Below are 27,787 nucleotides of genomic sequence, written 5' to 3'. Positions count from 1 at the left end.
TCCCTGCAATATATGCGTCTATCTCTCTCCCATTTCCACAAGACACCATACTTCCGATTAAATACCAAAAACTAAGCACCCAGACCTCCAACATTTTCTCACAGGGTGGGGTAATAGAGAAGGCTGAATCTAGACCACCGCCACCTTGGTTCGGGAGGTAAGGGCGGACCATCAGCCATCCATCGGAAGGCATCCTTGTTCCACGCTCCTTCCGCCAGGTGCCTCCCGCGAACTGAACTGACCTACCCGAATCCGAAACTTGTCGGACCCTGAACGCCTCCTGCAACCCTAAACTCGTTCTAAACTCATCTTGAAGTAGATATCCTTTCTACATTCAGTCGCCGTCCATCCCGTCGGGATCGTCTTTCTTATTAGCCGACTCTACGCTGCCGACTTGGATGTGTTCCAGATGTACCGGACTTGGATGTGCACTAAATGTACTAGACTCTGTGTGCACTTTGTCTGTCATTTCAGCACTGTCAGTCATGCAAAGGGCAGTGGTTTCAGATCTTATCTCGAAGACAAGAATCGTACGATACTAGAACCACTACGTCAGAAGTCAGAGGTCAGAGGTCTGGAGCGTTCGAGCGTTCGGGCCAAATTTGCGTCGCGATGTGATATTATGCGATCCAGGTTCTAATTTTTTTGGGGAGGAGAAATAATAATTTTGTGAGGAGTGATTGCGTATTTGCAATTTGGTTCGGTTGGGTCGGAGTGATTTTCATGGGTTTCGTGCGATGCACCTCCAAATCTACAGATGAAATGTTGAAATATCCATGTTGACATTGGATTGCATGAAGAATGAGGCTAAAGCTAGGGGTGAAGGTTTGCTGGACTTAACTTGACATTTGCGTTCTTCTCGGATGCATGTTAAATGTTGAAACTAAGGTATACATCCCCCGTGAGTAGAAAGTAATTAATAAGCTTCTCATGATGAGTGAATTTTGGTAAGCATGCAGAAATCATGTCGTGTTTGCGTGATTTTGAAGGGAATGAGTAAGGGCGTTGTGACAATGGACTTGTCGTATGATAGGTACTTCTGATCTAGTAGCAAGCAGGTCGGAGGCGCGGCTTCCGATGCTAGTCTGGAAGGACTAAGCAGTCGATGACATTGGGAGTCGTGTCCATACGCTGCACGGGTCGTAGACGGACACGAAGAAGAAACCGGAGCGCTATAATCGTTCACGAAGGATTCGCATGCCCAATGTCCCCACTCAAATCCAATCTGACAGCGGGCCGTTGGATATTCTAGCAGCCAAGCAGTAACATGCCACTTTCAGTCTGCTGCATTGCTGATCATCCCGGTTTTTATCTCTTCCTCTCGTATTGACAGCCTAAGATTCCAGGGTGAAGCTATCTTGCAGCCTGCAAAGGCGGGAAGAAGCATCGCAATGGGCATTACTGCATCTTGCTTCTTGGTTACATATCAGTCACTGCGGGCTGCCTCATGGTACTTACAAAGGTGGACGAAATGTTGTTGCAACTACACCCTCCCAGATGTGCCCGATACTACGCGAGGGAGATGAGTTGTCACCACCCTGCGTAAGAAAAAGTAACACAGGCCGCGGAAGTACCTAACAAGGGACTCCTTCGGGGTACGTTCAAGATTATCTTCGCCGACCATCAGCACCACTCTTGTTGACCATGGACATGGAACCCGCTGTCCTGCAGCTGCAAGTCGGTAGATATTCACCAATGATATCTCATTCTGCCTCGTAAAACGTCGATACACACATCAACACGCAGCAAATGTGTCCCGAAAGACTGGGTTGGGCTCATGATTGCATTTCCATCTTCGATCTCCCTAATTCTACGGACGAAGATCGCTTCGTGAAGAAAATACTTCGGGTGACGTGGGATAGACAGGAAGGGGAGTTGTTATCACGTCGTTGTCGTGCTCGAGCAGAGAGAGGAACGAAAGAAATCGCCGCAATACTGCCGCCGCCATTATTCGTAGATAATACACGCTGAGAAGTTCCGTCCGCATTGAAATGCACAGCCGGCGATTTTCGATACGATGTAGTGAGTTCATGAAACGTCATGCCCCGTCAATCATAGCCTCAGATGAAGGAAAACAAAGAAAAGGAAAGGAGAGATTGTGTGAAGGGGTGTAAGCTTGATAGAAAGCAAAGATTCAGCCATACCTGCAAGCGCTGTGTGGAAAAGAAGCATTGATCCCGAATCCTCAGGCCAAAGTTCCCGAAGAAAAGAAAATACAGATGCCGCTGTTCATTGCTATTTCAGGTCATGATAACAGAGGTGAAAGGGGAAAATGGGGAAATCCTGGAATCTTGGGGAGGAAAACAATCAAGGAAAGCCATGGCCCGATTGTGCATGAGATGCGCAGTGCCCGAATTCGCCAAGTCTATGCAGAGTGGTCGTGGGAAGAGTCCGTTACTTTTTGGTCAATGATGGTTGGCTCGTGAAACCTCTAGATGCGTGCTTGCTTTTGTTTATCTATTGTTCGCGAAGAGTAGCTCTGCGGCGTACTCGACGTTGCCGTTGGTGGCCCGCAACGCCCGGACTGCGTCCTGTCGTGAGAAGCCTAGGTTGACAAGCTGCTCAATGTCCTCCTGTGGGAAATTGTCTGCGGGACCTTGGGTTGCGGCAGCTGATGGATGGGATGAGGACGGCCCCACAGCGGCGGTGGAATCGCCAGTGGCTGTCGCACCTGCGGGTCTCACAGCGCCGGATCGCGTCCCGATTTCAGTACCGTTAGGTCCAGAAACGGTTGGCTCGTTCATCTCAGCTTCCTCAGCGGATTTTGGAATTTCAGACTCGTGTAGGAAAGGGACCTCAATCCCTGCAAAGCAGAGAGCATTCTTCTCTAGGTCGATCTTAGCCTTGTAGCGCTTGAGCATGTCGAGACCAAACAGGAGATCAACGTCTTTTCCTTCCATGACGGTGAATGCACAAGGCATGACCGCCCCGCCAATCTTGATCTCTGCGTGGTGAACGCGGCCGAGAATTCGGGCGGTACCGACACCCTTGGCAATGCCAGAGTAGCGTGTATCGATTAGACGCATAATGCCACACGCCTCAGCACAGGAAGGGGACATGATGGTCGCCTGGGCGCCAGAGTCAACAAAGGCCTTGACCGGATGGCCGTTGACCTCGGTATTGATGTAGAGCATGTGAACGCGGACGAAGACTGCGAAAGTGTTAGTCTATCAATCTATATAGGGGATGGGGATTTTGTTACCCTCAGGGTTGTGCTCGTAGGCGTGCTGCAGGTTCTCGATGACACGGTCCTGGCGGATGATCTCCTCGATCTTGCGCTGGGCGTCGATATTAAAGGGGTCTTCGTTGAGCAGGGCGATCTGGTTCTGACGCTCGCGCTCGGCCTCCTCCTCTTGTCTCTGCTCTTTGTTGTATGCCTCTCTCCAGCGGGCCGGGTCACTAAGGGCAGCGAGCATCTCGGGCTTGCGCTGCCGCAGCTGCTCTTGTGCTGCCGGGTCGCCTAAGATGTGCAGTCGCACATTCTCTGGGTCGGGTGCTCCTCGCCGGCGTCCGTCTTGCTGTTGGTTCCACTGGCTCCTACTTCCAGATGCTCGTCCTGCCTGCCCTTGCGCCCCGTCGCCGCGCCGCCGGATCAGCACAGCTAGCATCTCGCCATCTTTGATGCCCGCCTCCTCGAGCGTCTGGATGTCGTTGGAGAGGGGCCGACCGTTAAGGAAGAAGTGCTGGGCGGGTGCTGGGAAGTTTGTCTCGGCCTCGACGAAGCCCTTGAGGTCCTTCACCGTCAGGCCCGGCGGCAGGTCGAGCGTTAGCAGCTCCGTGTCCGAGGGATCATTGGGCGCGTTGATGGATATCGTAACGCGTGGCCTATTTGAGCAATGGTTAGCCGTCTGTTTTAGCTTGTTGCACAGGAACGGGTTCGGGGAAGTGACGGGGGAGCCTCACATGGTGGATGGGTGTGCTCCTTGCTTGTATGCAGGTGCGTCTGGATCGGTGCTGGAGAATGTGGTACACTGTGCTGAGAGAGGTGGAGGTCGGTGTGCCCAGGGGATTTGGGTGGTCGGCGGCGGTTGTCTGGGATGTGTGTCGGTGCAAGTTCACCCCAAAGCGTGCTGAGTGCGCCCGGTGAAGCTTATAAGGGAGCACGCCGGCGCAACTGGACGGCGCTCTCGCTCACGCACCGGTGCAGCGTTGCCCTGGAGCCTTGCTGGAAGGTGATGGAAATTTCGTGGGTTTAATAATCATGGGTCGACATGTGAAGGCATGGCGGGAGGGAGGGGGAGAGTGCTCGTGTGCGTGCTACGCTGTGGGTGTGCTGGCGGAGCGGCGCGAGGCGGCCAGTGCCAGCGTAATATAGGAAGCTTGCTGGAGGGCTGGAGGTTGGGCTCAAGGCAGCACGTCGGCGTAGGACACTGTCTGGGTACTGAAACGGCCTTGCTGGCCAAGCAGGCGAAGGCTGGAGGTGGGATGTGAGCGGTGTGGCCTCTCAGTTCCTCCGCCCGAGTGCGTTGCAGGCCTGCAGGGGGTTCGATAGCGGGGCAGACGCTGGCATTTGCGGGCTCCTCCATGGCCGATGCGGATAGGAGAGACGCTGAAGACGCGCTTTTGTTGGGCAGTATTCTGATAATATTTACCTATATCGAGCATTTTCAAGCCCCCTAAGCTCCCCATATGCCCTCTATCCTCTCCCGCTGTATGCTCTCCCCCTTCAGAGCTCTAGACACCAAGCACCAACGTTGTTCCCGCCTTGGGCCACTTAGCAGTCGCTGCCATGGGTCGCCGGCGAGTACAGCATGACGGGATGCGCGCTGCCTGCTCGTTGCAGTCAAGGGCTATGTATCTGGCACGCAATCTCGCTGTCTGTCAATTGCCAAATGACTCTGCCTGCAAGTCATTGGCGCTTCCCCGTTGGCGAGCGGACGCTTTAAAGAGGCCAAAACGACAGGCTACGGGACAAGTGTTGGAGACGCTGGAGACGCCCCTAGTGCATGACTGCTGAGCTTTGTGACCATTAACTGTCATCCCGCGTCTTCCTCACAACTTGGCCACTTCCGCCGCGATGCCCGTTGCCCAAATGTGTTACGGACAGCAGGAGACAGCGGAGAGGAGCGGGCCTTGCTACAATGCATAGCCGGATCGTCTCGGCCCTGCTCTTGGTCCAGCCTTAGCCATCGGGGGGATCTACAAACGGGCAAGCCAAGCGATGCCGGAGGGCTTTGGGCAGCCCGTGTCTCGTGCCAGGAACGGCGACCAATCCACCATCCAAGTCATCATCGCATCTCGGATTCGCACAGCTGCGTGTGCCCACCAGAGTCGTCTGTTCGTTGTGCACGCAGCAGCCCTGAACCGAACTCACACGTCACGAACGCTCGATCGACGCCAAGATGCCTCGAGATCTGGAATCGGAAAAAGCTACCCTTGAGGGTATGCCTCCGTTGTCGAAGGAATCCGAAGCGGGACCGCCTGATCCGACTCCACTTTACTTTCTCCCCACCGAAGTGATGGACCCGAAATTCAAGAAGATGAAGGACTTGCACCCATACTCATTGCTACTCAATCAAGAAGATCTTGACGAGTGTGACTGGCTCGAGCATGTTGCATTTGACCCGCACGAGGCCGCGTCTAGAGAGAAGGTAAGAAATTATTCCCTCATCTCCAAATTCTGCAATTCTTTGCAGCCTGTAGTCTCCCGTCGCTTTCATGCCAATTGAGTATTTTTATACTGCTTCTGCATTGGTATCACGTTAGGGAATTGGGCATCAGCTTTATCCGACTCATTGTCACTCTGATCATCCTGTCGTCACCCTGCTTCAGTATCTGCGGCCACTCTTATCAAACGGCTGCCTTCCCGATTTGCACAGCACATTACCGGTGATCCATCTGCGGTGCTTCCTGTTCCGCGCTTTAGCCATTTTGGCTAGCTGATTTGGGAGTTTCCTCATGCCATTCTCACGTGTCTCGCTCCTCTATCCCCAACGCCAAGACCTAAATCCGCTTGGTACCTTTCTTGTTCTAACGACCTCCAGCTCGACTACCGACTGCACGTCTGCGGCGAATTGTGCACCGGAATATTCACTTCCTCGTATGCTACCGCACCACCACCTCTCGGCCCACTCCTCCGCTCACGAACCTTCCCTGGCATTGACTCTTCTGATTCCGACCGCAAGAAAGTCCTTCTCGGCCACATCATCGCAACCAAACATGCCGCACCCCTCGTCACGGACGCCTCCATGGACTTCCCCAAGGACTGGCGCCAAAAGTACCAAATGACTCCCTCGGCTGGCCACAACGAAGACGGCCAAACCATCTGCCTCCATTCACTAGCCATCCACCCCGACTTCCAGGGCCGCGGGCTCGGCAAGGTCCTCCTAAAGGGGTTTACGCAGCGTATGAGGGATAGCGGAGTCGCTAAGAGGGTCGCTCTGATTTGCCATGAGCGGTTCGTAGCATTCTACGAGGCGTGTGGATATAGGAAGGTCGGACCTAGCGACTGCACTTATGCGGGAGGGGGGTGGTTCGACATGGCTATTGACTTTGAGGGCTTGAAGGATGACCCAGACTTCTGATAAAGGGTCCTGAAGTGCATACGGCGTTTAGGCGGGTGGGTAATGAGCGAAGCCACGTTTCTGGGATGGCAATATTGATTGTGATGGAGGCTGCGTTCTGGGTTCTTTCATTGGATGTGGCATGAGTATATGACGTCTATGCTGCATAGGTAATTTAGATGTGAATGTATTTCATGGCAGCTATGACGAGGGAGGAGGTACTATTCATACCAATAAACAAGTGAGTCTCGAATGCACCTTATACTAGCTGAATTCGTTTGGAATCCTCTTGCAGGACTTCAAGAACAGGAAGGATGAGTAGGGTTTTTTGTTAGGAGCTATGAATACCGAATAGAGATAATAACCCAGGTTCCTTTTTAGAGATATCTGCAGACATAGGAAAGGGATATAAGGCCTCTACCTTGCGATGCCGAGACGTGTTTCATGCTGAAGGATCCCTAGCAATTCGAACGGGAGGCAACAGAATAATAACAATTCGGCGTTTTGTTTGAAGTCAGGGACAGTAAATTGTCGGAAGTTTTTTAAGGCGATGTCACTAGGCGCATTAGTCAGCTAGCGCCTCATTCATTTCCAAGTTATCCGCTCAATCATTACCGTTAGAGCTCCGCCGCATCCCACATTCCGCCCTCAGCAGCTCACCACGGATAGTTCATATGAGGTTCTCGCCCACCCTTCGTGGCGCTGTACAGTTGCCGAGGCTCGTCAGATGAAAGGCAAATGCATGGGTTTCTTCTGTCACAACGCGAACTGCTCGAGCTCTAGTGCATTTCGCAATCGAAACGCTTGATAACGATGCGATTCTCTCAAATGCGATGTTGTTGAAATTCTGGTAATTCGATTTCAATCTTGCAGTATTGACGAAGCTTGCATTCGGTCTCTCGTGCATTGAGGCTCATGTCAATATATATTCAGGAACCAAGCTTTTCGAACCTAATCTGAGAGCCGGGCATCATTGCATGGTGCTCCTGGTGTCTTTATTTGTCATATGAAGCAACTAGTATTGGTCGAGGACCTGCCTCCTACGACTCCTTTACCTCTACGAAAACCGTTGAATGTATGACGAAGTTCCTTCACTTAGGCAAAAACTAGCACATTGTTCTCGGCCACCACCACACAGCCGGCCAACCGAATCCAGGAACCAAATGCGCGCGAACAATGATCCGGCAGAGCTAAGAGCTTTCCCCAGGTTTCGTGTTTCCTTATTTGGAAGCATACGAGGCAAATGGCAAACTAGGGCTGCCCCGCAATATGCAAGGCCGTTCGATTTATTCATCTTCCCTGATGGTGGCGTGTTGATGAATTTTTCCTTTCACTTGCATGCGTCGACGCGACGACGGCTGCACATTCTGGCCGGTGGCTGTTTTGTTTTAGCCCAGACCATAGAACTTAATCCGGAGAGTATGAAGTATTATTTCCACCTTTTACTTTGGTATAGGTCTTGCGCCTATATCCAATTTCAAATCGTTTCACTGTTTCGCGACCGTCAAGCTCTTCCACAACCAAGAGCTCCAACACCATTAACAACTTGCTTACGAACGACAATCTCCACTTTTTGTTTAACAGAATTCCAAGATGTGTGGCACGTTACCAGATTCCTCCCGGACTGGGCTTCTCCGGCTATTCTCCAATTTATCATCCCTGCACCTCTCATCTACCATAACCCTTGACGGCAACCTCAGCCGGCGGCCCGATAGTATTTCCGACTTCACTCCCTACTAATCTTTCCTCCTATTCGTCACCCCCCACAAATTTTCCTTCACATTTCGCGCCTTCTCGCCCGGGTTGCACAACCCTCCAGACTCCAGACTCCAAATTCCGGGGCCCCGGACACAGTCGGCATGTGAACCGAATTACGTGTGACAATTACAGTGAAGTCTACCTTTGGAAGCCACTCGAGGGCGGGATATAAGTGCCTATGCTAATATCCAGGAATGTCACGAGGAGTACATTTTTGGGTAGCGAACGGGGGGTGAGGGTGTGTATATCTACTGCTCTTTTTCCCGGTTCTTGGATATTGTGTGCTCTGATTCTTCATCCCGCTCTCTCCTGATTCTGAGAGCATCTGTTTCTTTCAGTTCATTGTGCTTTAGAAAAAGAAAGTGGTACTATACTTTCATCCCTTCATAATGAAGTTCGCTACTTTGGCTACGGCAGCTGCGTCTTTGCTGTCGACTGCTAGTGCTCATGGTGGTGTTGGATATTATATTATCGGTGGAAAGACTTATCAAGGGTATGAACTATGGCTTTTTTTTTTTGGCAAGAAGAATACGTCGACTAACCACTTGCTTAGATGGTCACCATACAACTCTGCTTCCGGTCAGACGTCTATCCAGCGCCAATACGGCTCCTTCGACCCGCTTGTTATTGCCGATCTCGGTGTATGCTGCCTCATGTTCTTCACCTTCGCAAGGCCTCTTTCTAGGTCATAGACTAACAGCCTGTAGAAAGTCAACATCCGCTGCAATAACGCCGGCATCCTCGGCACCGGCCTAACCGCCACCATTGCCGCAGGTAGCGACATCAAAGCCCACTGGACGCAATGGACGCACCGTCCTGCATCCGTTCTAGTCTACATGGCGAAGTGTCCTAGCAGCGGCTGTAACAGTTGGGATGGAGCCGGAAAATCCTGGGTATGTGCACACATCCTACTCACTTCTACCCCTCACGGTCCGACCCAGACGGCCTCTTCACTTAACCACCCTACTCTTCCTAACACTTATTCTCTAGTTCAAAATCAACCAACAAGGTCTCGTATCCGGGACTGAAAACGCCGGCATCTGGGCTGGCGACACCATCCTGGACACACTAAACTGGACCGTGACAGTTCCTGCCTCTCTCTCTGCAGGTGAATACCTGATCCGCCACGAACTCATCGCTGTCCACCAAGCCAACAACCCTCAATTCTACCCCGAATGCGCACAACTCACCGTCACGGGATCCGGCACCGCAAACCCTCCTGCCTCATACCTCGTTTCTTTCCCCGGCGCCTACAGCGCTACTGACCCCGGAATTGCGTTTAATATCGATTCAGATGCCGCGAAAGCGGCGACCAGTTATCCGCTTCCTGGCCCCGCCGTTTGGGATGGAAGCTCCACAGGACCAGCGCCGAGTGAGCCTGCGACGCCTGCCTCGAGTGCGGCTGTGGTGCCCACGACATTAGTGACGAGCAAGGCTGCGACGTCGAGTGCGCCTGCTTGTGTAGCAGTAGCGAAGTATGGGCAGTGTGGAGGCAAGGGATACGCAGGATGCACTATTTGTGCCAGTGGGAGTACGTGTAAGGCTAGTGGGGATTATTATTCGCAGTGTGTTTGATAGTGCTCGTGGTTCGGATTCTGCATTTGGCATTGCATTGGGAGGGTGAGATACGTTTTGAAGGCTTGCAGGTTTGCATGCATTGGTATCCTATGGATCTTGGATTTTTCGTTTGTTGAACAGCCTTGAGATTTTGAATACCACACCATACTGTTACGCGAAACTATATATGACCAATGTGAATCGAAAATTTGTGGGCTTTACGTAGATACCGAACACCCCCGCTTCGTGAATTCCTTCATCCCTTGATTGCGACACATACCAGATATCTAGGTTCCCTCTTGCACCGCTTCGCGCTGTGTACATTCATTCTGCGTTGCTATCTGCTGCCATAAAAAACGCTCCAGACTACTTTCTCAGCCCAATAATTTTTTGTGGCGGGGCTAAATTCGGAGGGCAGGGGAGGTTCTGGGTGGGAAGAACGGAGAGTAGTGGGCACTACTGTGGAGGGAAAGGAATTACAACCCCAGACTTCTCACTGACTTCATGTACCTTGTTTGTTATATGATTGCTACTTAGACCAATGAAATGGAAGTTCAACCGTTGAGATAAGGGCTTCGATATGGAAGCAAGACCTTGTTGACAAAGGGGATGTAGCACTCTACACCATCCCAAGCTCGAGAGTTCCCTGCTCATACTCTCTCAGAGCCCTATTGCAGGATCAAATGCAGGATTTAATACCTTGACCGCCTTTTTGAGAACTATCATGGCCTCGTGTCGAAGGTAAGCAAGGGCATCCCACTACTTTACTTGCAACTAAATGCTATGAGTGGATATGTGCCTGTATTTTGAGTACTGACAATTATTGATTAAGCTGGCTTCACACAATCAACTCCCTGAAGCGCAAAACTAAGATGATGTACAGCACGTTATCACACAACGTGGAACACAACCAAGGTAGATTCCATCTGTTAAATATCTTACTGAGATTAGAGAGAATATTAACAGGATGTAAATATATGTTCATAATCACCCCCATTTTCCACGGTAGGTACTGAGATGCAGCATAAGGACTCGTCGAATATACAAGCATCCCAACCATCAGTCTTTCCCACTCCCCCAGTTATCCAGCCTTAATGATCCTGACTAAATCCTCTACCTCCTTCGGCGTCGGTGTCAAGTTCTCTGAACCCTCCTCCGTAATCAGAATATTATCTTCAATCCTCACACCGCCCACACTCCAATACCTCTCCAGCACCTTCTCATCAATAAACTTCCTCTGCCCCTCCTCTTTCAAGTACGGCTCGATAATAAACCTGCAGAAATAAATCCCTGGCTCTACTGTAATCACGCTTCTAGCTGGCAACGTGCCCCTCACCCGCAGATATCTGAACATCGGATCCGCATCCCTGTAGTTCGGATTCCCGCCCGTGTCGTGCGTATCCATGCCGAGATAGTGCCCTAGTCCGTGTGGAAAGAACGCTACGCTAGTTCGAGCAACGAGAATGTCGTCTGGGGAGCCCCGCATGATACCAAGTGAGAGGAGTCCTTGGATGGCGACTTTATGAGCTAGGAGATGCACGTCATCCCACTTCACGCCGGCTTTGAGCGCCGCCGTGCATTGCTTCTGCATATCGAGGACAATATCGTAGATCGCTCGGGATTCGGTAGTGAAGGAGCCTGAGATGGGGAATGTACGTGTTATATCGGCACAGTAGCAATCGGCTTCGCATCCAGCATCCAGGAGCAGAAGATCTTGACCCGAGATGGGCGCGTTGTTATGCACGTAGTGTAGTGTTGCTGCATTTTCTCCGGCTGCGACGATGGAATGGTAAGATTGGTGTTTTGCGCCTCGCTCGATACAGCTCTTGATGAATACGGCTTCGAGCTCCGTTTCGTTTTTAGCGCTGGAGGCGGCTTTCATGACGTTGATGTGGGCGTCTGTTGAGATGGCGTTAGCTTTTCGAAGAAGCGCGATTTCGTAGTCAGATTTGGTGACGCGGCAGGTTTCGATGGCGGATTTGAGTTGAGAGAAGTCGGTGTTGTTGTAAGAGAGGAAGGTGGTTTCGTCGGACACTTGGTCGGGGATGGCGTAGAGGGTTGTTTGGGGACTGTTGGCTGAGGAGGCTAGATGGGAGTTTACATCTTCGGTAGTTTTGACTTCGTCGACGTCGTATCTGAGTGTATATTAGCTTGTTCTTGAGGACAGCTTGCCGTGGGTGGAAAAGACAGGGACATAGAAGAGCCAGAGGATCCTGAACCACCCCTGTTCGTCCTGACGAATGCATCGCCGCAAAGCCTCAGCTCTTTGATATGCTTTGATTTATCCCCCATGAGAGGCTAGAAGAGGATACGAGCGGAAAAACGTGTATCCTCGCGTTTCAGAAGCGGACCAAAAAAGCGGAGAGATGAGGGCAAATCGCAACATCAAACGTAAGAACCTTAACTCACTTCTCCAAAGCCTCCTCAACCGACGTCGGCAGCCCACTCCAGATGACTTCTTCTGGCTCAATCGGTGGAATGAAAAGTGTCAACTTCTCACTCTGCATGGAATACGTGAGATAGCAGTCCGCAAGATTGCATCCGCTCAGGTAGTAGAAGTATCGCCGTTGCCTGTTCACGGTGGTTAACACACTGGATTTCATATATTCGGGTTGCGGGGGTGGATGAAGCCGATGTAGTGAGAGGAGGAAAGGGAATATGACATATGGGTTGCGGGTTGTGGGCAAAAGGAGGGGAGGCTCTGTGTAAATCATCCAGTGTGCTTCCTTCAGCTTGATATCCTCTTGTGAGCGGCTGAGTTATTATCGACAGACAACGCAACCATAACGCGAGACAGCTTCCCCAACCCCCAACAACCAAATCACAAATGCACGAAGAATGCAAACACCACCCACCTAAACGGCTCAGCCTCATCATTATCCTATCCTCAGGTTAGTCATTACCACACCTTGAACCCCTAAAACCTTCCTCCCTTCCACTCCCAGAAAACCACCTCCCTCACTCACCTCAAGCAACCGACTCTTCTGCGCCTCCAAATACAGCGTTCCTGTCTTATCTCCACCCTTCGCGACGATAAACTCGGCAACATTCTTCGCGTGAAGCTTAGCCGGATACTTCCCCCTCAGCACCTCTTGGTAGTTTTCTGCCGTGCCCATGATGAACTGATCGCAGGGGTTTGATAGGACCTTGGAAAGATGGCGGGATTGGGAGTCTGAGACGGAAGTGAGATTGTGGATGCGGGTGAGGCTGACTGATACGAGGCGTTGAGTGGGGTGGACGTGAGGCTCGGGTAGAAGCGGAGTTAAGCGGCGGGCCAATTGGACGGATGGCTGGTTGGGGCGAAGACGAAGATGGCATGGGGAATTGCGGGAGGGCTGTAAAAGTAAGTTAGTGGAGAAGGCGAGAGCCAAGGCACGGGAAGGGGCGAGATCATGTTTGGGAAGTCCCCAAGAGCTGTGACGCTTCATTGAAGCTTAACTGGCCTTTTATCACAGCCATCGCGATTTCAGCACTCCGTGTTTCAACACCAAACCCAAGAACAATGAATTCGTGTCTAATCTCTAACACTGACACCATGTAGATATCAAGATATACAGGACTATTAACCCGGCCCCTACCCCTCCAAAATTCTAGAAAGCCCCCCTATCATAGAGTGTATATTCCATCTAACGCCTGCGCCCTACAGAAATGCCCTGGACACCGTCGACCGCAAATAATTATGATCCCCTATTATATATCTGAGTAGATATCCTTCAATCCTTCCATCTTGCGAGAAACTTGGCCATGTCGTCGGAGGGCATGGCAGCTGCGGCAACCTGTGACGTCAATTAGCCTGAATACGGAAACAGCCTAGTCATAGCAAGGAGGCGGCAGAAAAGGAGGGAAATAAGGCTGCGAACACAAAATAGAAAGGAAATATGACATTGCTAAGGAGAGGCCTGTTCCTTACCGTATTCTCCATGCTCGAGACTGAAAAGGTCTGGCTCTGCGTGATGGTTGTCTGCTGTTTCGGACGCGGAAGAATCGATTTCGCAATGTTGACTGACGACGTGGGATACATGGCTGAAGCAACCTTCTTTGTGATCTTCGTAGGCGGAACTTTCTGCATGGGAGCATATCGAGTGACTCCAGTTTGCATCGTATACGGGACCTTGAACTGATCTCCGTCAACGGGATTAGCGGCGCCTCCTTGGTTCACAGCGTTCACGGTGGGAGGGCCGTCTGTCCCATCAACGCCCTTCATCGCCGTGATTACGGTGTCTGGGAAGGTGCCTGACATGCCGCTAAGGGAGAAGCGAGGGGAGTAGTTCGTTACGGTACCGCCGCTCGAGGCTGTGGAGATTATCTTGAGGAAACTAAGGGAGACTAAATATTAGCCAGGTGCTCATTTCGTGATGCGAAAGTAGCAATCGAGGTATGTAGGTAAGGAACAACATACTATGCATTCTTCGGAGTGGACGCCCCAATCCCTAGTCCAACCGTGCCAGTGGCTTTGTTCCCAGTAACTGTGAATGTTCCAGAGGTCGTGATCGCTACGAGTTGTACCTATACATGACTTGTAAATCGCTTGTTGGATGCACGGCGTGGGTTCCAAGGGTGAGATTGCTTACGATTGAGGCTTCGTCATTGCCGCCAGCGCAGAGAAACAGTTGGTAAGTCGTGAGATCCGAGATGGAAGGAGCATCTCCGGAGTCCTTCCATTCCACTACTATCGCCGTGCCGCCCGTAAGTGTATCACCGGCTTTGGGAGACGTGAATTGGACATCTGCAGCGACGAGATTCAGGGCGGTAAATAGGGCCCAGGGGCCCCATAACATCGCGTTGCGGAACATGACGCGAGTAGGAGGAAAAACGAGCGACGAATGCAATGTAGTAGGAGTTATTCGAGTGAGCGGCTACGCTAAATGGTAGGCGTGGGGTCCTTGGGGGTAGTGTTGCGGTGGAGGAGTGTTGAGTTGTGTCAAAGCTGGATTTCAAGATGTGGCTGCGTCGATTACGCCAACAGGGGCGCCGCGCGATCAGCGCTTCCCTGTGACACTAGCCCTGACTAGTCTAGTCAAGCAGCCACATTCCTTGCGACCCAAGACAATCAGAGCCTCCTGCTACTTGAGCACAATTCCAGCAAGGTATTCGAGAGGAAGGATTCGCAGGTAAACAGATCCTGATCGCCTTTGTGGCAATATGAGCTTATCATTCATTTTGTTAAGCTAATGTACATATCTGAAATGCGAGCTCAGATGCAGACACCAGACGCCTTTGTCCATGCCCTGGTGTCCAGACAGATTAGATGCTGGCTCCAGCGCCATTCATGTACTCGATGAAATTCAAGAACAACACTAATCCCGTCTATTTTCCGCAGCAGGTAGAACCAATTTCAGATGGGCGGAGATTTGGTTAGCTTGGGTTGCGTCTCGTGCAGCCTTTTGAAGTGCTACCACCGCAGCCCTAAGCTTGTCAGGCCAGAGGAACTGGAGGTGGCCACCCGTAAGGTAGATGACGGAAAGCTCGATCCGGACCAGCGATTTGACCTCAACACCCCCAACCTTGGAGAACCGATCGTCATTCCAGCGATGGTCTTCGAGTGCTTTCATAGCAGTAACAAGCGTAGCGAGGAGAACTCGATGCATAGTACGGAGGGTGAGGGGAACGCGCCTAGTAATGCAACACATCCGGTGGGTATATGCTCCGGCGGCGAGCCAAACAGCAGTGGACAGGGGACAGAAAGATTGGATCCGAACGGCGTACTTCTCGAGGCTAATGTCTGGCACGTACTTGGAAAAGAACTTGCGAGCAAGGTTAGCAATCTCTTCAGGAGATGGTTCCTGGTCAGTGCCAATTTGGCCACTGTTAGTGGTGATGGGTTCATCACTACTTGCCTCCGGTGGATATATTGGCTCTTCTTGGACTATAATCCTCTCTTCCGGGATTGGAGTTGCTGGGCGAGATGGGGTGCGCCGGTGGTGTCTTGTTGGGGTAGTAGCATCCTCGAAGACCGTGTACTTGGAAGGAGTTTCTCGGCGGTCCACAGCTGGAGTGGGCGGAATGTCGCCATTTGCAGTCGCCAAGGCTTGAATTGCGCGATATACAAGCTGCATGGCAGTCTCAGGGGCCATTGCCATCATATCCCAATTGAAATCCGGCGGTGGTGAGGGAACGGCATCGAGCGAAACAGCACGAAACTCGGGTAGGACACCAGCGTCTCCGGCAGGGTTTGGAGCGGAGGGCGGTGTTTGTGGAACAGTGCTACTGTCGACTGTGGATGGTGGTGTTGGAAGGGAGTTGTTGTCCGCCATGATTGAAGTTAGGAGCTGCTGGTGGAGTTTGAAGAAGCGGGCAAGCTTTGTGAGAGCGAGGGAATCGTGGAATGAGAAGAAGTAGGCTACACAGGTAGAGTCGAAATAAGAGTGAGGCTGTTGGAGTCAGGGAATTGGCACGCGTGCTATTGCGCGTGCTACTCGGAACTGGCTTCTATGTGCTGTTCCGAATGTTGCTTTCTTTCAGGCAGAAGGTCCCTGAAGCCTTCTCACAAATTTCTGACTTGTAGACAATAGAGTCCTCCGTAGTCATGCGTTTCAAGCTAGGCAGAACTTAAGTAGAGCGTCCGCAAAGGTAGTGGGCTTGCAGACATTTTCAGCCTCGTTGAAGCTTCGGAATGAGGCACATGGGCGGGTCTCGTGCAGTGCGGAATCGGGTGCCTAGGAGGAACGGGCCGATCGGGTAAATTAGGGCACGAACGCCTGAGCGGCGAAGCCTCTGTAGCCCTTGGGAGGGCTTCAAGCTCTTTTTAGGCGAGCAAAACGGTGGAAGAGAGTTGTTGTGTTAAAGCATGAGGCACAGTACACGGTTGATCGGCGTTCCCATCAGATAAATAATCAATCAGAAGCTTAGAACTGCAGCGATGAACACATGGCGCGCCGGCCTAGCCCAGGGTAGGGTCTGGCTGCAAAGGCGGGGCGGCAAACAGCAGGAACAGCGGGGCTTGAACCCGGTTTGGAGCTCTCGGAGCTGTTGTTGCGGGGCCGTCAATGTTTGAAAAAGCAATCCAATGTTACATGCAACCGCTACTGGCCACAGGATGCACACTGCGGAGCTGTGAACTGTTCAGACAGAATTCCAATTGGAAAGTGGCCCGCCGGGCCAGAGCCGATGTCGATAATTTGAGGGCAAATTTGCAGGAGAGTGCGTTTTGTGGATCCTTGGCTAGCCTATCCCTCACCTCTACACCATTCGCCCAAATCTTATCTCTGGAAAACACGTGCCTGACACTATCCCCAGGTGGAACAACCCAACATGTCGTCTGACAGAGCCTAACTTGCATCGAAGAGCCTTAGCGACTGATTACTGCCCGTTAATATCGATCACCTGCGAGAGGCCCCTGATTAGGAAGTGCGCGATGCTTGGTAGTCCAGAAAATTGCTTCAGCCGCACACCCATTCGCACAGCATGGGCGTACAACAGGACATTGTGACACGAGCAGCGGCCAATTGTGGCGTTTCCGATTGAAAGACCACATGGGGGTTCTGGACCCGGAAAAGGTCCTTCCATCATCCACACCAACCCAAGTTCGAAAAAGCACCGAAGCCTCAACACCACCTCTAGCATCTTGCTCTCAACTTCTCATACCTTGGTGACATCTACACACGTACCAAGAGCTCATTTCAATTGTTTCCTCTCGATATCCACCATCACGAACGATCCTTGATGTACCATTTTCGAGTGCACAAAGTCTTCCTCAAAGCTCATCCGCAGCATCTAGAGCGGTCGTTCACTGGCCCAGCGCCGTTAGACGATCCATCGGGGCTGAGGACTGAACGATGTACAATCGTGAGTCAGGATCCCTCTGTGCGAGGGCGAAAGGATGCATTCCCGCCCGGCTGTATCTCTTGGCCGTGGGAAATGCAACATCTTCTCAGTCGGCAAACTTTTGAATTTGACCAAGCTCACGTTATTTCCACCCTCCATGCTTAATTCCAAACCTCTCGAACCCGGCTTTCGGCCACTGCCAAGCGTGGAACCGACATTCCGGATTATGGAGCCTTATCGACAACGCCGGCTGTTAGCGTTCATTTGGCCCGTCCTCTCCTCATCCCAATTGACCCCTCCCGCCCAATGGGAACTCCCCCCTAACATCACAAGAACCGCCTCCATATCGAATTTACTCGTACTCCCTCCACCTTCCCGACAAAGGATTCGCTACACAAAATAGCCGTTTTATGCTGTTGCCTTGAATACCAACATGTTGGCTGGAAAGGCCAATCAGAGGTTTGACGTCATGGGGCGCAAGGCGAACCCCATGGGGACATGGATTTATGCGGGCAGCAGCAAATTAGAGCTGCAACGTGTGAAGGGGACAGGCCGGTGATACTTCAAAAGGATACATAAAGCACGATGGTGGACTCTTTGGAAATGCTGGTCGCAGCCTTGAGGAGACCTTGGAAAGCTGAAATGCGCCTTACACCGATTTTGGGGTTCTTCGCTTTGCGCTGGGCGAGCGTCGCAACGACATCTACCAGTGGTCTTTACGATTTGGTCAAGCGGCGATTGCCTTTCCATTACGAAGACTTTGTGTTTGTGCTTGAAAATACGACCGTACCTTCCAATTCCTCCGTGATTCAGAACGATGAATACACGATTAGCGGAGTGAATGATTCGATTACCATTCAAGGGAATACGTTGAGCGCTCTTGCGACAGGCCTCCGACGATACTTGACGGACGTGGCCCATGTGGATATGTACTGGTTCATTGGAAGTCGTCTAGAACAGGTCAATTCGCCGTTGCCGATGCCTAATGGGACGATAGTTGGGAAGAGCCTTGTGCCTTGGAGGTACTATTTCAACACGGGTGGGTCGGTTCCTAGTCTTCCTTGGCAATTATATCCCGGTGCTACTTCTATCTATGCTTGTAAGAAGTCACTCTTGTAGCTGATGGATACTTGTGCGTATCATCGTCAGGTCTCAGGAGCCGTAAAAGTCAACTCTCTCTTACATCATTCCTGCGGCAGATTCCGCACCAACCTCCCCAAACATATCTTCGGTCTGACTTTCGCGAGTGAGGGTATATTCGGGAAGCTTGGTCGGGGTTTCGCTCATGCACTAAGGCATCATTGTGGTTCTCCTCGTGAAATGCGAGAAAGGCGTTCCTGTCGTAGATGGAAGTTCTTTTAAGTTGTCAATGGATATTTGCTCCGGCATCTAATTCTTTGTCCCAATCCTTTCACGTCTCGCTTGGGTCCAAGGTTTCCCCTCTTATTATTTCGAAGGCTGATAGCTCCTAGTAACATTTTCCTATACCACCTCGTTCTGGTCATGGTCCGATTGGGAACTTCAGCTCGATTGGATGGCTCTGCATGGGGTAAACCTACCCCTGGCCTGGGTTGGATTCGAGAAGATCTTACTTGACGTCTTCTGGTACATATAGTTCTTCCGAAGCTTGTCCCTGCCTCTCCACCCATGGTTCCTGGCGCTAATGCTGAATTAGTGAGCTCAATTTTACAGTCGACGAGATTACCTCCTTCTTCTCTGGTCCCGCCTTCCAAGCCTGGAACCGCTTTGGAAATATCCAAGGCTCATGGAACGACTCTCTTCCCGTTGACTGGATCGAGTCTCAATTTGCCCTCCAAAAACATATTCTTGCACGAATGCTTGAACTCGGCATGACACCCATACTGCCCGCCTTCACCGGCTTCGTTCCGCGCGCCCTCCCTCAAATTTATCCTAACGCAAGCGTCGTCAACGGCAGCCGCTGGGAAGATTTCCCTCCCGCATATACAAATACCACGTTTCTCGAGCCCTCCGACCCCTTATTCTCCTGCTTACAGAACCGCGTGATAAGCAAACAAATCGAGTACTATGGTAACATCACTCGATTCTACACGCTAGATCAATACAATGAAAATGATCCCTTTTCCGGAAACCTCGACTATCTCCGCAACGTCACGCGCGGTACATGGCAATCTCTCAAATCTGCAAACTCCGCTGCGGTATGGGTTATGCAAGGGTGGCTGTTCTACTCTAATTCCGATTTCTGGAGCAACGAACGAGTAGAAGCGTATCTCTCCGGTGTAGAAACAGATTCCGACATGCTTATCCTTGATTTATTTTCCGAAAGCCAACCGCAGTGGCAGAGGACAAATTCCTATTACGGGAAGCACTGGGTTTGGAACGAGCTTCACGACTATGGTGGAAATATGGGACTTTATGGGCAGATTGATAATATCACGATCAATCCAATTGATGCGTTGAAGAATTCCTCCAGTTTGGTAGGCTTTGGACTTACGCCCGAGGGTCAGGAGGGGAACGAGATTATCTACGCACTTTTGCTCGATCAAGCATGGCAAACCTCCTCCATCGACACAAAACAATACTTCCGCGGCTGGACCAAGAATCGATACGCGGGGAGCAACTCAATACCGGAGGAGTTATACACAACTTGGGAATTACTAAGGACGAGCGCGTACAACAACCCAGATCTCAAATCAAACGCAGTCCCTAAGGCTATCTTCGAACTAGCACCGAATATTACGGGTCTGACAAATCGAACGGGGCACCATCCTACAACGGTCAACTACAATCCTGCTGCTGTCGTCGGCGCATGGCAAAACATATACGCCGCAGCGGAGAGGGATGATAAATTGTGGTCGAACCCAGCGTATAAGCATGATTTCGTTGACATCACACGCCAAGTCTTCTCCAACGCCTTCCTATGGCAATACCAGGCCTTCATACAGACCTGGAACAGCTCCACCCGCACATCCATTAATACAACAAATTCAGCCAAAGCCATACTTCTCACTACGCAAGCCACAGCCCTAACAACCCTCCTCTCCTCTCTAGACGCCCTCCTCCTCACCCTCCCGCAGTTCAGCCTCTCGACCTGGATATCTTCCGCCCGCTCTCTCGCTCCGGTAAATTCTTCCCATATCGCAGATTTCTACGAGTACAACGCCAGAAACCAGATCACGCTGTGGGGTCCTGACGGCGAGATCAATGACTATGCGTCGAAGTCTTGGGGTGGGTTGGTTGGGGAGTATTATCTTCCACGATGGGAGGCGCTTTTGGGGTATTTGTTGGAAAATGGGCCGGAGCAGTATGATGCTCGAGTTGCGAGGAAGAGGGTGAGGGATGTGGAGGAAGGATTTCAGATTCCGGGGACGGGGAGTGAGGTGAAGGGTGGGGATAGGGAACAGGATTTAAGAACGGTGGTGGAGCAAAAGGTTTTGCCGGTTTTAGGGGGTTTTGGGATCACTGTGTAAATCATTGAATCTTCCTTTTAACATGGAACGTGGTAGGGGGGGATTTAGGATAGAACTCTGCATCCTGTTGATTTTTTTCTCAGTTGTAGTGGTCATTGGGAAGAGTTGATGTGAACACTGAGATGTACAGCTAAGGTTGGGAAGAGTGCCTTGTATTGCTGCATTTTATCACTTAACATGGAACATAACATAGGCCTAATTTAAGACAGAAAATTTTATTGTCTGGAAGGTCTCCCCAATGCTAGTAAGAAGTTTAACAAATCAATTCTACCGTAGTCATGTAAAAAAACCGCTCTAGAATAGACCGGCCAACATTTCCGCAACACTTCCTCAGGCACCTTACATGCTTAAATTGTGGCGAACTCATTCGACTATCTTTTAATTGATTTACAGCAATATTTCTCCAATACCTCTGCTTGAGCTAGTAGACCCTCTACTTGTACGAAATCTCCCCTAACACAGTTCTACCGTCTTCCGAAGTCTAACATGTCCCTTCACTGAAGTCTGCTCAGGCAGTCACGTTGTCGCAACCTAGTCGGCGAGTGTCTCCAATTCAGTTTGCTTCAAACGCCGTCTCGCCGACTGATATTCTTTCCGCAACGCTATCCTTCTTGGCTAGATGTGGAGGAGGAGCCCAAGCCGAGGATCATGAAAGGTAGAGAGCCTGTCGGACCCAAGGAGAAACTGACTCGACCAGACACCACACGGAGCGAGGATGAGGTCACGAAGCGCAAGCTGTCAACTAGTGTAGGTGTCAAGACGAAGAAAGCTGTTACCCTCGTTGAAGCAGGACAGCTGCCCCGTGGGGCAACAGCCTCCAGCTCTACTGTTTTGCTTCGTAGTGCCAAAGTCCTAGATACGGATCCGATCTTTGACAGCGTTGGTTGTAGATGTAGAGTGATTTTCTACACACCTTACCCATCAGACTCGGCTGAACCCCTTCCTCGGACTTATCATTCTGGTTGATACAAATAGCATCGACCCCACAGCTCTTGTTATATCCAGACGTAAGTGGCTAAGACCCAAAATGAGATTAGAGGTAACAGGAAATGAACAATCGTCAACCCGATCTTGGTGAGGCCAGTCCTTTTCAGCGATAGGATAACGCCTCGAATCATAGCTTGCTATCTAATAACATGAGAGAAATTGGACATCGGACCGACCCTTCTAAGTTGGGCACTAGGAAGGAGTTGGAGTGGAAATGAAGAAGGAGATCCTCCCTTTTCGTGTTGTCGAATCCGTAATAGGGCGTAACGAAACCGGGCATCGCATGAGATGGTAAAGTATCCAACCTGAGCTCTCAACAAGGTGCAACAACTTCGTGAGGGCGATCGTGAATGTAGAGATAACCTTCCTAGCAATATCGGCTAGTCAAGGTTCCAAGGTTATTCTACTTTCATCCTTCGGTGTTTTTCTAAGATAAAGCAGAAACTAGCGAACTCCAAATGAATTTAAAGTACCATGAGGCGTATGTGACCTCTGCTTGCTGAAACAAAAAGTAGCAACTAAATCCGATATTAGAAACCACAGACGGAAGCCAATGTCCATCATACTCGTGACATACCAGAGATAGAAGTCATCGCCTCCAACTGCACCCCTCTTTCTAGCTCACCATCCTCTAAAACATCAGAAAAAGAGAGATCCTCCCTCTCATTCGAACCCCTTCCTACCAAACAACCAAAAATTACAAATCCCAAACAGGCAATCTCAGTAGTCAAAAAAAGAGCAAAAAGGAAGGGGTGGTGACACCAGTGCAGGCAGCCGAAGCTTCCTACGCAGCTACCTTCCTGAAAAAACTCTCAAATATATTAGATCTATATAGGAATTGAAAAAGTAGCGGAATCGGGTCACTTTGGGGGAGAGTGGCGGAGTGGAGTGGTTTGGCGATCTAAGAATAGGTGGCTTGAGGTGGCACGTTGGTGAGGTGAAAGTAATTGGGAATATTGGGAAAGAGCGAACCTCGAGACAGCTGGAGAGGTCGGGGGACGGACTTCGGCGGCTGTCTTGCTGCTGGATGGATGTATCGCGAAGCCCCAAGCAGCTTCACGGCGCTATCAAATGGGGACTCTGCCAGCATCCTTACCTTGAGCTCTAATCAGTGCGCAATATCTGGAAGCTGCACCTACTGCTAGCTTGAATCCTGCAAACTTGCCTAACAACAGCCTCTGACTTCTTATATTAGTGCGCAGCATGGAAAGTTGGGCAAGAGGCTAGCATGGTTTTGGCCTGTTGCAAGAATTGAGACAGCGGTTCAAAAGAAAACCTACCTGGACCACATCACCCCTCCTTAATCCAACATCCGAGACCGGAAGGCCGCAACTTTACAGCATATGAAAATGTGGAATACGACTAGGGTGAAGTCTATCCGTTAAGCCTCTTGCTAGAATTAGAAAGATTGTTAAACAGGATGCTAGTTCTTTGCTGAATTTCTGTCATTTTCTCTTTAGCGGACAACCGTAATAGAGCACAAGCCCTAACCAATTGGATTAATCACCTTTTCACGCGCAAGCACAGCATCGATTAATCTGACCCAGAGCAAATCCACACCAGTTACCATCAACACTCGCATTGACGAATAAGGAACCAGAATTGAGGAGAGAGTAATTTTATTCGCTACCTGAGCATTAAACACCCACCCTCCGATCTTTCTCAGATCCAGCCCAATAGCAGAGTGAACTGCAGGCATGAAACCAAACACGAAAAACTCAAACTCAAGCACATCAATGAGATAGTCCAAGCTGATAGCAGAACGAACTGCAGGCATGACGCAATTTAGAAAGCTAAGTCTTGGAAAGGAAAGCGTTCATGCAGTAAGATGTGCGCGCGTCAACGGCGACAAATCGCGGCGATGATTGAAAGGGAAATTGCAACTGCCAGAACTTTTTTGCTGAAACGAAGCCATGAGGAAAGGTAGCAATAGGGAATAAATCAAAGGGCTGCGACGTTCAAACACAAAAGAGCAGAGCGCAGAGTGTAGAACGCGCACATGTGACAGCAAGGGATGAAGGAAAATCATTACTAGTAGCGCCGCTGAGCGCTGAGGAGGGGTATTATGTACCATGAAGCCAAGAAGAAAAAGCGACATCATCACATGCAGAGATCTCGCGTGGAGGCAGGCTAAGAATAGCCACACCAGGATGTCGTACCAAGCCAAACCAGTCCAGACCGAAACGGAACGCCAATGCCAATGATCCTAAATTTTGTGGTATTTCGTGTCGAGTTACAAGCGAAAGTGCAGTCGTGGGTGCTGCTTCCGCTGGTGTCGCAGGAGATTATCGCGACGAGAGAAGCCGTCGCGGTTGTTGCAACCCTCTACCGGGCAGTAGAGCGTGGTTTCCGGCGACGAGGATTGGTCATGTGTCCGTTCGTGACGATTGCGGTCTTTCGGGTAGAGGAAACCCTCATTGCACACCGAGCATTTGTGAGGCCGCTCGGAGCGTGGTTGGTGAGTCTTGGAATGACGTCTGCGGGTCTGAGCATGGGCGAGCAGCATACATGGACTAGACTCACTTGAGATCGCACTGGCGGTTGAACGGCTTGCCGCAACCTGGATAAGAGCAAGGGAAGCCACCGGGTCGCGGTGCTTGTCGCCTGTGAGTTGCCCGCTGTGACCCCGCAGTGGTTGTGGTTCGATCGCCAGGCGTGTATATATCCTCGATGTGTGCTTGTACAGTACCCTCTTGTACGTTTGTGGCGTTCTCTTCAAGCTGTCGCACCACCTCATCTTTCAGCGTCTGCCTGTCGGCGCTGGTGTAGTATGGGAGTTGCGGTTCCAGTTCGGGTGACGACGCGGGAAGAACTGGCAGGTAATCTCGCGGCCATTCGGGATGGTCGAGGAATGTGGAAGGCGTAAATGGCCGTTGCCAGGTACCGTTCCCCTACGAGCATTAGCAGCCAGAAGATTGTTCGTCAGAGGCATACCTACCATGACATGCACACACCGGTGGGTGAAGAACCCGCAGAACTCGCAGAAGCCGGTGAGGATGCCTTCTGGGTCTGGGTAGGATGGCTCCATGGGAGTTGTAAGCAGCGTCGCATCCATGACTGGACTCGTTGCCACTGCTGGCTCAAATAGAAAGGCAATCAACAAGACGACGACAAGCAAAGTGTACATGCTACGGTGCGAAATCTCGGTGCCTAAGGTGGCAGCGAGGACGGAAATAGTAGATAGGAGAGCGTGGGGGAAGAGCGACAAGTATATGAGAAGAACTAGCGAGGGGTGAATATAAATGCTGTAGGGTGGTAGAGAGATGTTAGCCGTGTCTCAAAAAGTTCGTGAGAGAGGGCGAAGGGTTGCGGGTCCCGGGCGTGCGTATGATGGGGTGGGATGCGCAGGTGGGCGGCCGCCTGCCTGGGGCATCGTCCCTCAGTGGCCGACAAGCGTGGCTGAGCAGGGGGCTCTTCCCACACAGAATTCATCGCGGTGACCGGTTCTATCGCTGTATTGTTAGCAGACGGGTTAGCAGAGAGGAGCAGAGAGGAAATGTGCAGTTCTGATGCTGCAAGAGAGTGGGAGTGTGGTGGAAGGATGCAGTTACGGCTGTCGGGGATGTGCATTTTCAAGGGGGCGCCATCCTCGACTCTTCCAGCCAATCCGTTTGGGCGACTATCGTGAGGGGAAATTGGGCTCTGAAAACCTCGTGACTTGCGCAATGAACCTGGGGTATGTCAATTATTACGAGATGATCACCCAAGTTGGATGTGAAGCACTGATAGTGTGCTACTCCACCAAGTGCTGGTTGCCGCTGCCGTCAAGATTACAAAGAAAACTCACGTGGTCTCGTGTCATCGCGTCATCTGGCTGAGCCTCGTCGTCTTGGCGGAAATGATGATAAGAATCTCCAAGGTTTGGAGTGTGCAGAGTACCGAGGGCTGCAGGCCCTTAAAGTACCTTTTTTGCATTCTTCATCACTCCATAGATCAACCGTGAGGCTTGTAACCCCTCACCGACCGCCGCTTGATAAGGCCTGGTGTAAGGCAGCCGCATTCCACAGACAGGCAAGAATGCGAATACGAGGCTAGAACAGAGGTGTTGAAGAATGAGTGAAAGCATCCCGCAATCCGTCACTTCGAGGAGTTTGGGGCATCTGGCGCACACATATGTATGCTGGTCTTTTCTGGCCTCCCTTCAGCTCCACGGATCGGACTCAGAGTCAAAGTAAGGCAACCGTTTCAGACCCCCAATTTCCAATTATATCTCTCTGTCAGTATATTTCTGAGGCCGCCTTGGTCTCTGATTCACACTCTGCTAATTAGCGATAGGCTTCCTTGGTTCAAGCGAAGGCTGTAAGGTTCACAGGTAGCACTGATCTGCCCGGCTGAAGCTCTCATCCAATCAAAGCACCATCACCGCTTCACAAGACAATTCCAAGGCTTTAGCAGCAATTAACACCATGGCTTCTACCTACGTTCATATTGGCGATCTCAAAGAGATCCCGGAAGATGCTCCACCAAGTATACACCGCCTTCTTCGCCTCACCGTTCCGATTCCGGCTAACACCATCTAGCCCTCCACTTCCTTCGGTCCTTCATCTCCGCCCTTGACGGCACCTCCCACACCACCCGCTCCCTCCATTTCTCCCCCAGTGCAACAATCAAGACTAATGCCGATGCACCGCTCCCTTTCGCCGGCATGGCCAAGATGTTCGAAATGCGCGACCAGATGACCGCGTCCTTCTCCCACACCGTGAACCGGGTCTGGATCATTGCCGAAGCTGAGGACAAGGTCACTTTACTCATGGATTGGAGCTCTACGACAATACTCAAAGGGAAGGAAGACAAGCCAGCGTTCGTGGCAGAGTTCGCAGCGCTGAAGTTGGGGAAGGCAGGGACGGAATTTGACGAGGAAGTCCAAGGCCCGAGGGGCGTGAATGGATTCTGGATTGAGAAGGTGGAGAACTGGATGGATCCGAGTCCAGTGCAGGAGGCCAGGAAAGAGATTCTCGAGAAGGCGGCACCGAAGGTTTAGGTTTTGCGGGTCAAAGGAGGAATATTTGGCAGTGGCCCTGGGATGAGGGGGAAGATATGCGTCTTTAGTGTGGTTTCTATGGCTTGTAGCGAGGTGAATTAACACTCTCCATTGCTTCTGATGAAGTATTCGGGGTCTGAAAGTCACTATGCCAGTCTCTGTACCTTAATGGGAGCAGGCTTTCCGACATGACCTGATGCATGCGGTAACATTCCAAAGGGATGGCCCTCGCCCCAGCACTCCTGGTGATGCACCGCTGGCAGAATTATGCGATCCTCCCAAGGCTACAGCACTAGCGTTTCCTCTCAACCTTTGGAATTCTTCAAGAAGCCTAATTGAAGAAATGCCGTGTCACTGATTTCTGTAAACTACTTATGAAGGACAGTTTAGGTAAAGGATTCTGTAGAATATCGTATATTAGAGCAAGCACATATTACTTACGGGAAAGTCTCTACTGCTGGCGTTTGCGCTGACTGCCAAGCCATCTCGGCCTCGTGGTTCTTCCGTGCCCGTCCTCGAAATCTAACGGTTCTGTACGGTAAAATATACTGATGTCATGTTCCTGATCTGCCTTCGCCAACCCGTCCTGTTCTTGTAGCTTCTTGCTTCTTCCCCCTGCACCCGTTACATTCACTCTCCTCGGTGTTGACTTGCCTCTGTATCCCTGCCACCCTGCCTCTCTCCGAATGCGCCGCCGTCGAAATTCCTCATTCCCGTACCATCGTCGCCTTCCCTCCCTCTACCATGGCCCCTACTTGGCCTTCTTGTCGCGCGCTTGCGAGAAGCCC

At 51.1% G+C, this 27,787-nt stretch overlaps 8 protein-coding genes across 8 annotated transcripts; 4 read left to right on the top strand and 4 right to left on the bottom strand.

The window, feature by feature from the left end:
- The first annotated feature begins 5,229 nt into the window (after positions 1 to 5,229).
- BDR25DRAFT_288560 (acyl-CoA N-acyltransferase) lies at positions 5,230 to 6,822 on the top strand. The gene is made up of 2 exons (XM_033688400.1): positions 5,230 to 5,591; positions 5,985 to 6,822. Exons 1-2 carry the CDS (start codon positions 5,343 to 5,345, stop codon positions 6,522 to 6,524), a joined length of 789 nt encoding a protein of 262 aa, XP_033546484.1. The 5' UTR covers positions 5,230 to 5,342; the 3' UTR covers positions 6,525 to 6,822.
- A 1,828-nt stretch (positions 6,823 to 8,650) lies between these two features.
- On the top strand, positions 8,651 to 9,802 carry BDR25DRAFT_326094 (cel1 protein precursor; the record flags this gene model as incomplete). The annotated part of the gene is made up of 5 exons (XM_033692253.1): positions 8,651 to 8,754; positions 8,815 to 8,902; positions 8,969 to 9,154; positions 9,252 to 9,633; positions 9,696 to 9,802. The coding sequence occupies 5 exons, from the start codon at positions 8,651 to 8,653 to the stop codon at positions 9,800 to 9,802; spliced, it is 867 nt and encodes a 288-aa protein (XP_033546483.1).
- Positions 9,803 to 10,736: 934 nt separating this feature from the next.
- BDR25DRAFT_288556 (putative Xaa-Pro aminopeptidase) lies at positions 10,737 to 13,049 on the bottom strand. Its single transcript, XM_033688399.1, has 4 exons — positions 12,785 to 13,049; positions 12,674 to 12,699; positions 12,228 to 12,389; positions 10,737 to 11,953 (listed from the first exon to the last, which is right to left on the bottom strand). The coding sequence occupies exons 1-4, from the start codon at positions 12,932 to 12,934 to the stop codon at positions 10,900 to 10,902; spliced, it is 1,392 nt and encodes a 463-aa protein (XP_033546482.1). The 5' UTR covers positions 12,935 to 13,049; the 3' UTR covers positions 10,737 to 10,899.
- A 283-nt stretch (positions 13,050 to 13,332) lies between these two features.
- On the bottom strand, positions 13,333 to 14,734 carry BDR25DRAFT_263535 (beta-1,6-glucan boisynthesis protein-like protein). The gene is made up of 4 exons (XM_033686825.1): positions 14,390 to 14,734; positions 14,218 to 14,324; positions 13,729 to 14,134; positions 13,333 to 13,594 (listed from the first exon to the last, which is right to left on the bottom strand). Exons 1-4 carry the CDS (start codon positions 14,609 to 14,611, stop codon positions 13,532 to 13,534), a joined length of 798 nt encoding a protein of 265 aa, XP_033546481.1. The 5' UTR covers positions 14,612 to 14,734; the 3' UTR covers positions 13,333 to 13,531.
- A 224-nt stretch (positions 14,735 to 14,958) lies between these two features.
- Positions 14,959 to 16,516, bottom strand: BDR25DRAFT_304359 (uncharacterized protein). Its single transcript, XM_033690192.1, has one exon. The coding sequence runs from the start codon at positions 16,070 to 16,072 to the stop codon at positions 15,116 to 15,118; it is 957 nt and encodes a 318-aa protein (XP_033546480.1). The 5' UTR covers positions 16,073 to 16,516; the 3' UTR covers positions 14,959 to 15,115.
- Positions 16,517 to 18,152: 1,636 nt separating this feature from the next.
- BDR25DRAFT_263529 (putative alpha-N-acetylglucosaminidase) lies at positions 18,153 to 20,896 on the top strand (the record flags this gene model as incomplete). Its single annotated transcript, XM_033686824.1, has 3 exons — positions 18,153 to 18,621; positions 19,055 to 19,187; positions 19,258 to 20,896. Coding segments are annotated over exons 1-3 (2,226 nt in total), but the record flags the coding sequence as incomplete, so codon positions are not given.
- Positions 20,897 to 24,029: 3,133 nt separating this feature from the next.
- BDR25DRAFT_46673 (uncharacterized protein) lies at positions 24,030 to 25,336 on the bottom strand. The gene is made up of 3 exons (XM_033698610.1): positions 24,957 to 25,336; positions 24,542 to 24,909; positions 24,030 to 24,495 (listed from the first exon to the last, which is right to left on the bottom strand). Exons 1-3 carry the CDS (start codon positions 25,143 to 25,145, stop codon positions 24,252 to 24,254), a joined length of 801 nt encoding a protein of 266 aa, XP_033546478.1. The 5' UTR covers positions 25,146 to 25,336; the 3' UTR covers positions 24,030 to 24,251.
- A 765-nt stretch (positions 25,337 to 26,101) lies between these two features.
- Positions 26,102 to 27,097, top strand: BDR25DRAFT_46688 (uncharacterized protein). The gene is made up of 3 exons (XM_033698611.1): positions 26,102 to 26,234; positions 26,294 to 26,485; positions 26,539 to 27,097. The coding sequence occupies exons 2-3, from the start codon at positions 26,425 to 26,427 to the stop codon at positions 26,997 to 26,999; spliced, it is 522 nt and encodes a 173-aa protein (XP_033546477.1). The 5' UTR covers positions 26,102 to 26,234; positions 26,294 to 26,424; the 3' UTR covers positions 27,000 to 27,097.
- Positions 27,098 to 27,787: the final 690 nt, after the last annotated feature.

The sequence above is a fragment of the Lindgomyces ingoldianus genome (assembly GCF_010093535.1).
Source record: "Lindgomyces ingoldianus strain ATCC 200398 unplaced genomic scaffold BDR25scaffold_20, whole genome shotgun sequence".
Lineage (NCBI taxonomy): Eukaryota > Fungi > Ascomycota > Dothideomycetes > Pleosporales > Lindgomycetaceae > Lindgomyces > Lindgomyces ingoldianus.
Note: the sequence above shows the minus strand (reverse complement) of the source record. Positions and strands in the feature narration are given on the sequence as shown.

What these genes read in the sequence shown, in the direction of transcription:
- BDR25DRAFT_288556 (XM_033688399.1), bottom strand. Translation starts at nt 12,934, where the DNA reads ATGGGCACGGCAGAAAACTACCAAGAGGTGCTGAGGGGGAAGTATCCG. An exon ending in GATGAGGCTGAGCCGTTTAG is followed by an intron (nt 12,390 to 12,673) that starts GTGGGTGGTGTT and finishes CACCGTGAACAG; the next exon opens with GCAACGGCGATACTTCTACT. An exon ending in GTTGAGGAGGCTTTGGAGAA is followed by an intron (nt 11,954 to 12,227) that starts GTGAGTTAAGGT and finishes ATATACACTCAG; the next exon opens with ATACGACGTCGACGAAGTCA.
- BDR25DRAFT_46688 (XM_033698611.1), top strand. Translation starts at nt 26,425, where the DNA reads ATGGCTTCTACCTACGTTCATATTGGCGATCTCAAAGAGATCCCGGAA. An exon ending in CCCGGAAGATGCTCCACCAA is followed by an intron (nt 26,486 to 26,538) that starts GTATACACCGCC and finishes AACACCATCTAG; the next exon opens with CCCTCCACTTCCTTCGGTCC.
- BDR25DRAFT_288560 (XM_033688400.1), top strand. Translation starts at nt 5,343, where the DNA reads ATGCCTCGAGATCTGGAATCGGAAAAAGCTACCCTTGAGGGTATGCCT. An exon ending in AGGCCGCGTCTAGAGAGAAG is followed by an intron (nt 5,592 to 5,984) that starts GTAAGAAATTAT and finishes AACGACCTCCAG; the next exon opens with CTCGACTACCGACTGCACGT.
- BDR25DRAFT_46673 (XM_033698610.1), bottom strand. Translation starts at nt 25,145, where the DNA reads ATGTACACTTTGCTTGTCGTCGTCTTGTTGATTGCCTTTCTATTTGAG. An exon ending in ACCGGTGTGTGCATGTCATG is followed by an intron (nt 24,910 to 24,956) that starts GTAGGTATGCCT and finishes TAATGCTCGTAG; the next exon opens with GGGAACGGTACCTGGCAACG. An exon ending in AACCGCCAGTGCGATCTCAA is followed by an intron (nt 24,496 to 24,541) that starts GTGAGTCTAGTC and finishes TCAGACCCGCAG; the next exon opens with ACGTCATTCCAAGACTCACC.
- BDR25DRAFT_304359 (XM_033690192.1), bottom strand. Translation starts at nt 16,072, where the DNA reads ATGGCGGACAACAACTCCCTTCCAACACCACCATCCACAGTCGACAGT.
- BDR25DRAFT_263535 (XM_033686825.1), bottom strand. Translation starts at nt 14,611, where the DNA reads ATGTTCCGCAACGCGATGTTATGGGGCCCCTGGGCCCTATTTACCGCC. An exon ending in GCAATGACGAAGCCTCAATC is followed by an intron (nt 14,325 to 14,389) that starts GTAAGCAATCTC and finishes AGTCATGTATAG; the next exon opens with GTACAACTCGTAGCGATCAC. An exon ending in TCTCGAGCATGGAGAATACG is followed by an intron (nt 13,595 to 13,728) that starts GTAAGGAACAGG and finishes TTGACGTCACAG; the next exon opens with GTTGCCGCAGCTGCCATGCC.